Raw genomic sequence first — 12,949 nt, 5'->3', positions numbered from 1 at the left:
GAGACATTACTTTGCCAACAGAGATCCATCTAGTCAAAGCTCTGGTTTTTCCAGTGGTCATGGATGGATGGGAGAGTTGGACTATAAAGAAAGCTGAGCGCCGAAGAATTGATGCTTTTGAACTGTGGTGTTGGAGAAGACTCTTGAGAGTCCCTTGGACTGCAAGGAGATCCAACCAGTCCATCCTAAAGGAAATCGGTACTGAATATTCTTTGGAAGGACTGATGCTATAGCTGAAATTCCAATACTTTGGCCACCTGATGCGAAGAAACCAACTCATTGGAAAAGATCCTGATGCTGGGAAAGATTGAAGGAGGGAGGAGAAGGGACGACAGAAGATGAGATGGTTGGGGGACATCACCGACTCAATGGACATGAGTCTGAGCTAACTCCGGGAGTCGGTGATGGACAGGGAGGCCTGGGATGCTGCAGTCCACGGGGTCGCAAAGAGTCGGACACGACCGAGCGACTGAACTGAAGGAACTCAGACGCCCGAAACCGCTGAGGGCAGAAAAAATTTATTCCTCCGCTGCAAGACATCGCGGAAAGCCTGCTGGCCCTTTCTAGGCCCCACTGCTAAGTGACCTTGGGCAAGTCAGGTCTCTCCTCTGGGTATCGGTTTTCCAGTTCGGAAGCCTGCCGTAGCGGGTGGAGGCATCTTTGCGGCCTCCTCCACCCGGCCCGCGGCGGCGCAGCGCTGGGGCTCCCCCCACCCCCACCCCGGCACCGTTCCCCGAAGGCTAGCGGGCCCCGCCGCCCTCTTTTTACCCGGGCAGCCCCGGGCGCAGCCGCGAGAGCGTCTCCCCGCGGCGCCCGCCCCGAGGTCACGCAGCCCGCGCGGGTCGCTGGGCCTCTTACCCGGGCGTGCACCGTCCCCATGGCTCCCTCTCTGGCCGCCGCCTCCCAGAGCAGTCCCGGCCGGACGAAGGCTCGGCGGGTGAGGACAGAGGGCGGGGCTCCGGTGACCGAGCTCCGGGTTAAGGCAACACCCACAAGCCCCTAGACGCTGCGGACTGGGGGCGGCCATGATGTCCCGCCTTCGCCCCGCCCCTTGGCTCACGGTGCTTCCGCTCATTGGCTCATAGGCGTCCGTGACCCGGATGTACACGCGAACGCCCGGAAGCCCTGAGACCCGGAGACGGCCCCAGCACCGCGCGTTCGTGGGCGTTCAGAGGAGCTGGCGGCGAGTGGACGGCGGGTCTCCGTGGTTGTCTAGTGGGGGTAGGCGCCCCGGAGTTGCCCCTGGGGTACAGTACGCCAGCTGGTGAGCGCGTCGGGCCTCATGTCTTTCCCTTAAACCTCGTGTTTAGTTCAGTTCAGCCGCTCAGTCATGTCAGACTCTTTGCGACCCCATGGACTGCAGCACGCCAGGCCTCCCTGTCCATCGCCACCTCCTCGGAGTTTGCTCAAACTCGTGTCAATGTCCTTGACTCCGCGGTGCCTCTCTGGTCCCCGCACTCTGGCGAAGCGCCGCGGCTCTCCACGCCTGGCTGCGGCTGTGGCCTCCCCCGCCCCTGCCTGCGGAGCCTCACAAATCCGGATTGGCGCCCTGCACCTCTCCCGCTGGCCACATTGACCCTTCAGGTCTCTGAAGCTCCCAGGGCTAAGGCTCCTCGTTGACAGAATGAAGGTGACGTCTTACCTGCTTAGCAGGGATGGATTACAAGGCTTTTGCACGACAGTATAAAAAGCGCCGGGCACAGGGCTGGGCACTGAGTGAGCAGCTAGTCAATGACCCCTATTCTTTCAACTGCAGTAAATGTCAAGAGTGTTAACCAGGGTTGACGTGGGGACTATTCACATTGAAAAACAAGACAGCTCTGGTGTTACTGGAGTCTAAGCTCGCTCTGATCCTGGTAGGATAGGCAGTGAATCTGGGGAGAGGAGGAAATGAGGCCAGGAGTCTGACTTTATTTGGAAAGCTGGCTGACTGAGAAGAGGGCAGACTGATGTCTCAAAGTAACCCATCTTGTAGGGGTCTGGATGCCAGGTTCTTTTATGGATCTGAGATGGGGGAGGGATGAGGAGACAAAGTAAAATAAAGGCCTTTAATCTTGGAAATACTCTTTTAGAATGCCAAGTCTCAGGCAGAGAGATGTGTTAACTTCTTTCTTCCTGCCTTCTCCAGGTGGACAGGGTTATGCACAAAGGCACTTTAGCTTAACAGGCAGAGGGGCAGAATTCTCTGAGGCAGGGCATTATGTATGATTGTAATAACGAAAGCAACAGAAAGCAAGTGGAACAGTTTCAAGGTGGAGTCAGAATTGACTTCTCCCTGCAACATGGGGCTTTATTTTGGTGGTGGGAACAGCTTCCTGTCTCAAATGACAGCATGTAATAAGTAATAGCACATGGTGATAAATGCAGTGAGAGAAACAAGAGAAGGGTTTTCAGTATCATGTGGTCTCACGTTTCCACCCCTTCCCAGAGACTCTGACACCCTTTCCCATTTAAGTAGCAGTACCTTAATTCTCTTGCCTTCCTGGGGTAAATATTAAGTCCATGTTCCCCTTCTTGCCTGGGAAGAAACAAGACATTAGCTCCTCCCAGGCGCCCCTTCCCACACTGCATTCCTTGCCAGTTGACCTAGTTATCTGTTTGAGCTGGACTAGTGCCTGGAGGCAGGGCCCAGTCCTTCGCTCCACGAGCCCAGAGGCTGCACAGTGCCTGGCGTGGTGTAGCGACTCAGTTAATATTTCCTGAATTAACTGCTCTCCCACCGTAGGCTACAGCAGACAGAAAGACACTGCTTATATTAAAAATGCACATTCCTGGGCCTCAGCCCTGATCTACTGAACCAACCCCCGGAAAGTAGAACCTGGAGATGTGAGTTTTTTAAAGTGGGCTACATAATTCTTTTAGCCATTATGTTTAAGAACCCCACAGTAAAGAATCTGCCTGCAGTGCAGGTTCCGTCCCTGGGTGAGGAAGATCCCCTGCAGAAGGAAATGCCAACCCACTGCAGTATTCTTGCCTGGGAAATGCCATGGACAGAGGAGACTGGTGGCCTACAGTCCATGGGGTTGTAAAAGAGGCAGACACGACTTCCTGATTAAACAGCAACATTCTAAAAAGCTTTAGGTCTGTGTCTGACTTTATCACTCATTTCTAAAGTCTCTGAAGACTTGGGCTACTCACCTGCTTATAAGGAACTTGGCCAGAATTGAGTGGAGAGGTGCTCAGCAAGGGGGAGGAGGAAGCAGAGGCTGCGGCAGCAACAGAGCATCTGCAAGCGGGGCAGGGCTGTGACAGAGGTCTGGCCCAGAGGCTTCTGGGTCTGGGCATACATTTGAAGGACAGCGAGCTGATGGAAGAACTGGGCTGTAAGTTAGCAGTTGACCCCTGGCAAGTTACACCCTCTTTAAGGGTTACTTTTCTCCACTGTAAAATAGAGATGAGCTTGCTAAGGACCAAAAACAGGTTATTGTTTTACATGTTTTATATTTTACACTGGGAAGTAACGGGTCCTGGGCTTTTGTACTCGTTTAGGCCATTTAGGATCACCCCTTGGCAGGAAACCACAACCAGATTAGCTCCCCATTAATGGTTATGAGAGCTGGCTTTATGGGCCGACCCACTGGTTGGGTTTCAGCCATGATTCTGTCACTGCTAAGCTGTGTGGACTTAGGCAGGGCCTGTACCTCTCTGGGTCAGTTTCCTCTTTGGTGAAGTGAGGGTGGTGATGGTATCTACCTCATAAGGTTAGTAAATAAGGTAAAGGTTTGCCTGGCCTAGAGAGAAAGGGCAGGTGCACACACACGCATACACAGACACAGCCTGCAACCAGGCCTAGAGAGAGCACGTGTGCACGCCCACACACACACACAGCTGCAAGCAGGCCTAGAGGGAGAAGAGCACGTGAGCACAGTCACACAGAGCCTGCAACCAGGCCTAGAGGGAGAGAGCACGTGTGCACACCCACACACACAGAGCCTGCAACCAGGCTTAGAGAGAGAGAGCATGTGAGCACACACACACACAGAGCCTGCAACCAGGCCTAGAGAGAGCACGTGTGCACACCCACACACACAGAGCCTACAACCAAGTCTAGAGAGAGAGAGCATGTGAGCACACTCACACACACAGTGCCTGCAACCAGGCCTAGAGAGAGAGAGCACGTGTGCACACCCACACACAGCTGTAACCAGGCCTAGAGAGAGCATGTAAGCACACACACACACACACAGCTGCAAGCAGGCCTAGAGAGAGCATGTGAGCGCACACACACACACAGCTGCAAGCAGGCCTAGAGGGAGAGAGCATGTGAGCACACTCACACACATAGAGCCTGCAACCAGGCCTAGAGAGAAAGAGCACATGTGTGTGTATACACACACCCACACAGCTGCAACCAGGCCTAGAGAGAGAGAACATGTGCGCATGCGTGCACACACACAGCCTAAACCCAGGCCTAGAGAGAGCATGTGCGTGTACACACATAAAGGATGAAACAGACCCAGAAAGAGTAAGCAACTTACCCTATAGCCAAGCTGGACCCAGAGTGATATGGCCCCGCCACTGGCTCTTAGCCACCTCTGAATGATGCCCACATGTCCCAGGGTCCGGAGACAGGGCAGTGAAGTAGATATGACTCAGAAGCCTCCCGACCCTTAAAAGGGAGGGGGGAGCATATATAACAGGCTGTGCTGGATTGTTTCTGGGCAAGACCCCGAGGGGCCTCGGCTCAGTGCCCACAGGCCTGGACCCTGGGTCCCCGGACACCTGCCTCTGGCCACCAAAGTGACGCTTTGAGGGTCTTACCGATCCCCAGCTCAGACACAAAAGATTGTGATGTGTGAAAACTTGGACACAGATTTCCAAAGATAATCTAGGAGAAGGAGCAAATTTTAAGCACAAGTCACACAAGTTGGACACTTATTTTTAAAATTCATCCTCCTGTTGCCTGAACCTCAGTTTTCTCAAGTACAAGATGAAGATAGTGGTTCCTAAAGCATAATGGTGTAGTGAGGATTTAAGGAGAGAGAAGACGGGGCCTGGCTCACTGAACGCTGAATAAACTAGGCTTTCTTCCTGCATTTCCTTGTTATTTTCTTACGAAAGCCTCCTCTCAAAGATAAGCCGTGACTTTGACCTGCAGATTACAACACAAGTCCTGAGCCAAATATCTGAGAGCCTACTCTGTACAAGGGCCAGGGTAGCTGAGGACGTGTCAAACACAGTCACAGCTCTGCCCTCTCTGGTCACAACGTACGCTTTTTTTTTTGGTCACGCCGTGTGGCATGCAGGATCTTAGTTCCTATCCAGGGATCAAGCCCTTGCCCCCTGCTATGCCCCCTGAAATAGAAGCATGGAGTCCTAACCACTGGACTGCCAGGGAATTCCCCGTACATTAACATTTCAAAGGCTCTGAGACATCCTGTAATGCATACACCTGTTAGGGTTTCTTTAACCCAGTATTTCCTGGGTTATTTATTCTGCCATAAAGACTTTGTGGGTTTTTTGAGGTTTTCAGTGTCCCTGTTCACCAGAATTTCTGCTCTTCCTCTTTGGGGCAAAAGGTAGACTTGGGTTTGCATGCCCCCCATCCATGTGACTTGCTTTGGTCAACAAGTGGTGGGCGGAAGGGAGAGCTGACACCTGGATGGAAACCTTCAAGCACCATGTTCCTCCCCCGCCGCCGTCCCGACCCTGGGCCCAGAGGCAGGGACAGGTTCAGGCTGGGCCACCTGGGTCCGAAGGGTGGCCTGAGAAGTGAGACTCTGGGGAACATAACACCGTCTATCCTAACTGATAAAAGTCCCTAGTCCCATCTGCAAGAACATCAGCGTTCTGGAAAACTTGGTTTACGAAGGGCTGACCTAAATGCAGGTTAGTGACCACACTGGTTCCCTTGACAAAGGCAAACCCTGAGTCTCAGAGGTCATGAGGAAGGCACACGGGGTCTTCACAGATCCCTGCAGTGGCGACCCCTGCTTTTAGTTTGGGGTGGCCTGAGGTGAGGGCCTCGCCTCCGTCCCGTCTCCCCAGCTCCTGCCACCGGAGGAGTGAAGGTGAGCGGCTAAGAGGAAAGGACAAGGGTGCCAGCAGGGAGTGGAAGACCAGGCAGGATGCCCGGGGCTGGGGGCGTTGCAGGGAAGGCATCTTCTTCGGGTTGGGGTGGGAGGTGACTTGACCGATTCTGGGCCCAAGAATGGCCCGAGGCAGAGTTCAGGCCACCAGCCCCTGCCCAGAAGTTGTTGCCACAGCCCAGGGCAGGGGCAGGCTGCCAAGAGGGACTGGCTTCCAGATGCCTGAAGTGGAAGTGGAGGTGGACGGGCAGGACAGGGACTAGCTGGGGGAGAAGGGCGGCGGGACTCAAGGCGCTGCTCGTTCCTGGCTCGTTCCTCGCTCCGATGAAAGAGCTGAGGGGCTCTGCCCTGGGGGAGGGTGTGAGGGAGGCAACCAGGGGCAGGTGGGGGGTGTTAGGTGGGCTCTCCCCCGAACCAGAGACTGGGGAGTCCTCGGAGTGAGCGAGGCCTCCCCAGGGGTGGCTGGATGCTTTCTGCACATCCAGGCCCTGGGGAAGAGCCGGGGACCCAGGATGAAATCGGGGAGTCTGGGGTCCCAGAGGGAGGAGGGTCTGGGCCTCAGTGTTCAGGACAGAGCACGTGAAGGCCGCCTGGCCTGGCGTGGCCCATCTGGGGCAGCGGACCCGTGAACCTGCTTAGGGATCGGGTGGGGGGTCCCAGAAGAGATAAAAGGAGCTTGGCCGTGAGGCAAGGAATGCAGCACAGCGCGAAGGATGCAGAGACACGGGGAAGCAGTTGAACAATCACAGTTGTTATGAATTATATCGTGATGAACGCAGAAATTTAATATAAAATGTAATTACAGGGGCGGCATCATGGTAACCACCGTTGGTAACCGGGCAAACAGTCTTTCAGTCTCCACTCTACACACACATTTTATTTCCTTAGCAAGACTGGGCTCATGCTTCTCAGCAGGCTCTGCTATCTGTTTACCAAACAGACGGTTGCTCCCTGGCATGAATCACACTGCACACCAATGATTCCTGATACTGGAGCATCCCAGCATACCGAGCGGATCATCAATATTTGACAAGGTGGGAGAAACTTGAGAATGTTTTACACGCTGATGAGAAACCCGCAGTGCTGGAGAGGTGAGGGCCTGGGGGGCGGTGAGGATGTCGGGGGGAGGCCTGGGTCAGCCAATGAGGAGGAGACAAGGCACCAGTGAGGCGGAACCCGGGATATTCCTAAGAAACAGTAATACACTTCCTCGTGTTACTGCACGTTTGAAACGAATTAATAAAACACATGCTGATCGTAAGAAGATGGAATAATCACAGACAGTAAGAAAATAAGTCCCATGTAATCCTATCTTAACACATCATTTTCCCTACGATGACGTCAGAACCAGTGCAGAGAATACTATCTAAATGGAAGTGTCTTGGTTATTGTAAAATGCTGCTAAGGTGGGGTTGCATGTGTTAAGACCCGGGCGATGGTTCTGGCAGAGAAGGCCACTGGGACCCCGAGCACCGGGCTCAGGGAAGGTGTGAGGGTGTCACCAGGAGTCCAGGTCAGCTCAGCAAGGGGACAGTGCTTTGACCTGGGGCCCAGGTGGCCAGAGAGCCCACCACTCAGCCTTGCCTCACTCGGGAAGTGAGGGTTACCAGCACAGGAGACCCCGGAAATGTGAGGAGCCAGCCAGGAGCCCCCATGGGGCACTTCCCTGCACTGCGAGCCGACCCTGTGTTTTCACAGGCAGTCCCTGCCTGCTGCCCTCACGGTGCGGTGCTCTGTCTGGCCCTGCTGGTTCTTCGGCTCCAGGACACCTACACGATGTGGGTGAGAGCTGTGACTTTGCACGCCCAGAAGTAGGATTTGAGCTGATTGTTCCTTTCCTTTTTGGTATCCTCAAATGCATAAATAAGCAAAACGCATGCCACATTGCTCCTTGGGTCATATTACACGGGCAGTGGGCCCATGTAATCTGTGCCTGCCAACAGATTACCACCCTGGAGAGACGGTGCGTGCCTGCCTCCTGCTCGTCTCCATTAGAGCTCGCGGGGGAGGGGTGCGGGGGCAGGTGCCAGGGTGACTGTCTTATGCACTGGATTTCTATTTTCAAGACTTATTCTCTGAATGTTTTCTTGATCCTCATAATAGATAATTCAAGAGATTTTAAGAATCCTTTGTTTAATATAAGTTCAGTTCAGTTCAGTTCAGTCGCTCAGTCGTGTCCGACTCTTTGCGACCCCATGAACTGTAGCATGTAGGCCTCTGTCAATTACCAACTCCCAGAGTCCACCCAAACCCATGTCCATTGAGTCAGTGATGCCATCCAACCATCTCATCCTCTGTCATCCACTTTTCCTGCCCTCAATCTTTCCCAGCATCAGGGTCTTTTCAAATGAACTCTTCACATCAGGTGGCCAAAGTATTGGGAGTTTCAGCTTCAACATCAGTCCTTACAATGAAAATTCAGGACTGATCTCCTTTAGGATGGACTGGATAGATGTCCTTGCAGTCCAAGGGACTCTCAAGAGTCTTCTCCAACAGGACAGTTCAAAAGCATCAATTCTTCTGTGCTCAGCATTCTTTATATTCTAACTCTCACATCCACACATGACCACTGGAAAAACCATAGTCTTGACTAGATGAACCTCTGTTGGCAAAGTAATGTCTCTGTGCTTTATAATACCCTGTCTAGGTTGGTTATAACTTTCCTTCCGAGGAGTATGCACCTTTGAATTTCATCTTTTAATTTCAGATGGTGGCTGCAGTCACCATTCTGCAGTGATTTTGAAGCCCAGAAGAATAAAGTCAGTCACTATTTCCCCATGTATTTGCAATGAAGTGATGGGACCGGATGCCATGATCTTCGTTTTCTGAATGTTGAGCTTTAAGCCAACTTTTCCACTCTCCTCTTTCACTTTCATCAAGAGGCTCTTTAGTTCTTCACTTTCTGCCATAAGGGTGGTGTCATCTGCATATCTGAAGTTATTGATATTTCTCCTGGCAATCTTGATTCCACCTTGTGCTTCCTCCAGCCCAGCGTTTTTCATGATGTATTCTGCATATAAGTTAAATAAGTAGGGTGACAATATACAGCCTTGACGTACTCCTTTTCCTATTTGGAACCAGTCTGTTGTTCCATGTCCAGTTCTAACTGTTGCTTCCTGAACTGCATACGGATTTCTCAAGAGGCAGGTCAGGTGGTCTGGTATTCCCATCTCTTCCAGAATTTTACACAGTTTGTTGTGATCCACACAGTCAGTGGCTTTGGTGTAGTCAAGAAAGCAGAAATAGATGTTTTTCTGGAACTCTCTTGCTTTTTCCATGATCCAGTGGATATTGGCAATTTGATCTCTGGTTCCTCTGCCTTTTCTAAAACCAGCTTGAACATCAGGAAGTTCATGGTTCACATATTGCTGAAGCCTGGCTTGGAGAATTTTGAGCATTACTTTACTAGCGTGTGAGATGAGTGCAACTGTGTGGTTTGCTTGAGCATTCTTTGCATTGCTCTTCTTTGGGATTGGAGTGAAAACTGAACCTTTCCAGTCCTGTGGCCACTGCTGAGTGTTCCAAATTTGCTGGCATATTGGGTGCAGCACTTTCACAGCATCATCTTTCAGGATTTGGAATAGCTCAACTGGAATTCTATCACCTCCACTAGCTTTGTTCGTAGTGATGCTTTCTAAGGCCCACTTAACTTCACATTCCAGGATGTCTGGCTATAGGTCAGTGATCACACCATCGTTATTATCTGGGTCGTGAAGATCTTTTTTGTACAGTTCTTCTGTGTATTCTTGCCACCTCTTCTTAATATCTTCTGCTTCTGTTAGGTCCATACCATTTCTGTCCTTTATTGAGCCCATCTTTGCCATGAAATATTCCCTTGGTATCTCTAATTTTCTTGAAGAGATCTCGTCTTTCCCATTCTATCGTTTTCCTCTATTTCTTTGCATGATCTCTGAGGAAGGTTTTCTTATCTCTCTGTGCTATTCTTTGGAACTCTGCATTCAGATGCTTATATCTTTCCTTTTCTCCTCTGCTTTTCACTTCAGTTCTTTTCACAGCTATTTGTAAGGCCTCCTCAGACAGCCATTTTGCTTTTTTGTATTTCTTTTTCTTGGGGATGGTCTTGATTCCTGTCTCCTGTACAATGTCATGAACCTGCGTCCATAGTTCATCAGGCACTCTATCACATCTAGTCCCTTAAATCTATTTCTCACTTCCACTGTATAGTCATAAGGGATTTGATTTAGGTCATATCTGAATGGTTTTCTCCACTTTCTTGAATTTCAGTCTGAATTTGGCAATAAGGAGTTCATGATCTGAGCCACAGTCAGCTCCTGGTCTTGTTTTTGCTGACTGTATATACATTCTCCATCTTTGGCTTCAAAGAATAGAATCAATCTGATTTCGGTGTTGACCATCTGGTGATGTCCATGTGTAGAGTCTTCTCTTGTGTTGTTGGAAGAGAGTGTTTGCTATGACCAGTCGTTCTCTTAGCAGAACTCTATTAGCCTTTGCCCTGCTTCATTCCGTATTCCAAGGCCAAATTTTCCTGTTACTCCAGGTGTTTCTTGACTTCCTACTTTTGCATTCCAGTCCCCTATAAGGAAAAGGACATCATTTTGGGGTGTTAGTTCTAGAAGGTCTTGTAGGTCTTCATAGAATTGTTCGACTTCAGCTTCTTCACTGTTACTGGTTGGGACATAGGCTTGGATTACCGTGATATTGAATGGTTTGCCTTGGAAACGAACACAGATCATTCTGTCGTTTTTGAGATTGCATCCAAGTACTGCATTTCAGACTCTTTTGTTGACCATGATGGCTACTCCATTTCTTCTGAGGGATTCCTGCCCGCAGTAGTAGATATAATGGTCATCTGAGTTAAATTCACCCATTCCAGTCCATTTCAGTTCGCTGATTCCTAGAATGTCGACATTCACTCTTGTCATCTCCTGTTTGACCACTTCCAATTTGCCTTGATTCATGGACCTAACATTCCAGGTTCCTATGCAATATTGCTCTTTCCAGCATCGGACCTTGCTTCTGTCACCAGTCCCATCCACAACTGGGTGGTGTTTTTGCTTTGGCCCCATCACTTCATTTCTTTCTGGAGTTATTTCTCCACTGATCTCCAGTAGCATATCAGCGACCTACCAACCTGGGGGGTTCATCTTTCAGTGTCCTATCTTTTTGGCTTTTCATGCTGTTCAAGGGTTCTCAAGGCAAGAATACTGAAGTGGTTTGCCATTCCCTTCTCCAGTCGTCCACATTCCGTCAGACCTCTCCACCATGACCCGTCCGTCTTGGGTGGTCCGTTTGATCAGATTGGCCTGTTGTCTGTGATTGTGGTTTCCATCTGTCTGCCCTCTGATGCTCTCTCTCAGTGCCTGCTGAGAGTTATGTTTAATATAACTCCACCAAATATTTAGGATAGGTAAGTACTATTGCCTGGAAAATCCCATGGACAGAGGATCCTGGTAGGCTGCAGTCCATGAGGTCGCTAAGAGTCGGGCACGACTGATTCACTTTTCACTTTCATGCACTGGAGAAGGAAATGGCAACCCACTCCTGCCAGGAGCCGGCATATTGCATATTGAGTGCAGCACTTTCCACAGCATCATCTTTCAGGATCTGGAATAGCTCAACTGGAATTCTATCACTGCCAGGAGCCAGCGTGAGGAACTCCGCCCATGACAAAGGTCATGAGGAAGGAGGCTCGGCATACGCAAAGGCGGGATTGAGCCTCAGGAGTCCCCCATCTACCCCCAAAACCAGAGTCTGCCTACTTTCTGCTTTGTGCCTTCACCTGCACCTCTGACTTTGCGGGGGGCTGTCCCCCACTACCTCTCTGGGAGAGGAGTTGGCTTGCAGCTCCAGTTAATAATTCCTGGGTGTGACAGTGTTTAAGCTACAAACTCCTTTGGAAATGCTCTAGCCTGCCTGAATAGGTTTTTCTGGCCACATGTGATTGTTCAAAGCCTCCCAACTGTGAGAGGCAGGAGATGTTCTAAACTGTCTAAACACAGATTCTTTTGAGTAGTTACAAGATTGATTAGAAATTGTATTGGTGAAGGGATTTTCACTTGTTGGGCCAATGTTTGCTGCTAAGTTTCCATATCCCTTACCTCCTGTGACCCTGGCAGTGTATTGATTAATATAATTGGTGTAAGTAGTAGCTTTAATGTTTGTAACCTGGGACCCTTGAGTTAATTCTTTTTCTTGTTATAGCCCACCACACCTTTGCTCTGTAGGAATGCAACTTTATCTAATGCTTTTGGAGGGTGGCTCCTGACCAATCACCTTTAGAGAAAAATAAGTTTTTGAAGAAAGGGTCTTAAAATGTTAACAGGCCTCCGGGCCAGAAGATGATGCAAATCACCTAAGCTTTTGCATATGATAAGTTTGCAGGAAGAAAGCCTGGCTTCATTTAGGACCAGGAGCTGCTGTCCTTGCATGACTCCACCCCTTCCCCCATTATCCATAACTTAAGGTATAAAAACTATTTTGGAAAATAAAGTGCGGGCCTTGTTCACCGAAACTTGGTCTCCCCATGTCGTTCTTTCTCTCACCTTCTGGCTGAATTATTCAGCCTCTTTTCTCCACTGAATTTCCTCACTGAGCTATCCTTATTTCAGCCTCTTTTCTTCACTGAATTTCCTACTGAACTATCCTTATTCTATTACTCCTTATATCCTTAATTAACGTTTAATTAAGCAGTTGTTTCCTGATCTTCGCCTACGCTGTCTCTCCTTCGAATACCCTGGATCAGCCGGGTCTGGACCCCGGCACATTCCAGTATTCTTGCCTGGAGAATCCAGGGACAGAAGAGCCTAGTGGGCTGCCGTCTATGGGGTCACACAGAGTCGGACACGACTGAAGCGACTTAGCAGTAGCAGCAGCAGAAAGATGTACCAGAGTTCACGTAAGTTACCACCTCGGAATGCCCCCTGAAACCAGGGGTGTCC

General features: G+C 50.3%; 1 protein-coding gene across 1 annotated transcript in view; it reads right to left on the bottom strand.

Moving 5' to 3' along the window:
* The window catches only part of SAMM50 (SAMM50 sorting and assembly machinery component), a 30,466-nt gene extending 29,437 nt beyond the window's left edge, over window positions 1–1,029 (bottom strand). The window contains exon 1 of the mRNA XM_061418806.1: window positions 859–1,029. Coding sequence (XP_061274790.1) covers window positions 859–879 — 21 coding nt within the window. The 5' untranslated portion in view covers window positions 880–1,029. The remainder of the gene's footprint in view (window positions 1–858) is intronic.
* Window positions 1,030–12,949: the final 11,920 nt, after the last annotated feature.

Source organism: Bos javanicus, chromosome 5, assembly GCF_032452875.1.
Source record: "Bos javanicus breed banteng chromosome 5, ARS-OSU_banteng_1.0, whole genome shotgun sequence".
NCBI lineage: Eukaryota > Metazoa > Chordata > Mammalia > Artiodactyla > Bovidae > Bos > Bos javanicus.
Note: the sequence above shows the minus strand (reverse complement) of the source record. Positions and strands in the feature narration are given on the sequence as shown.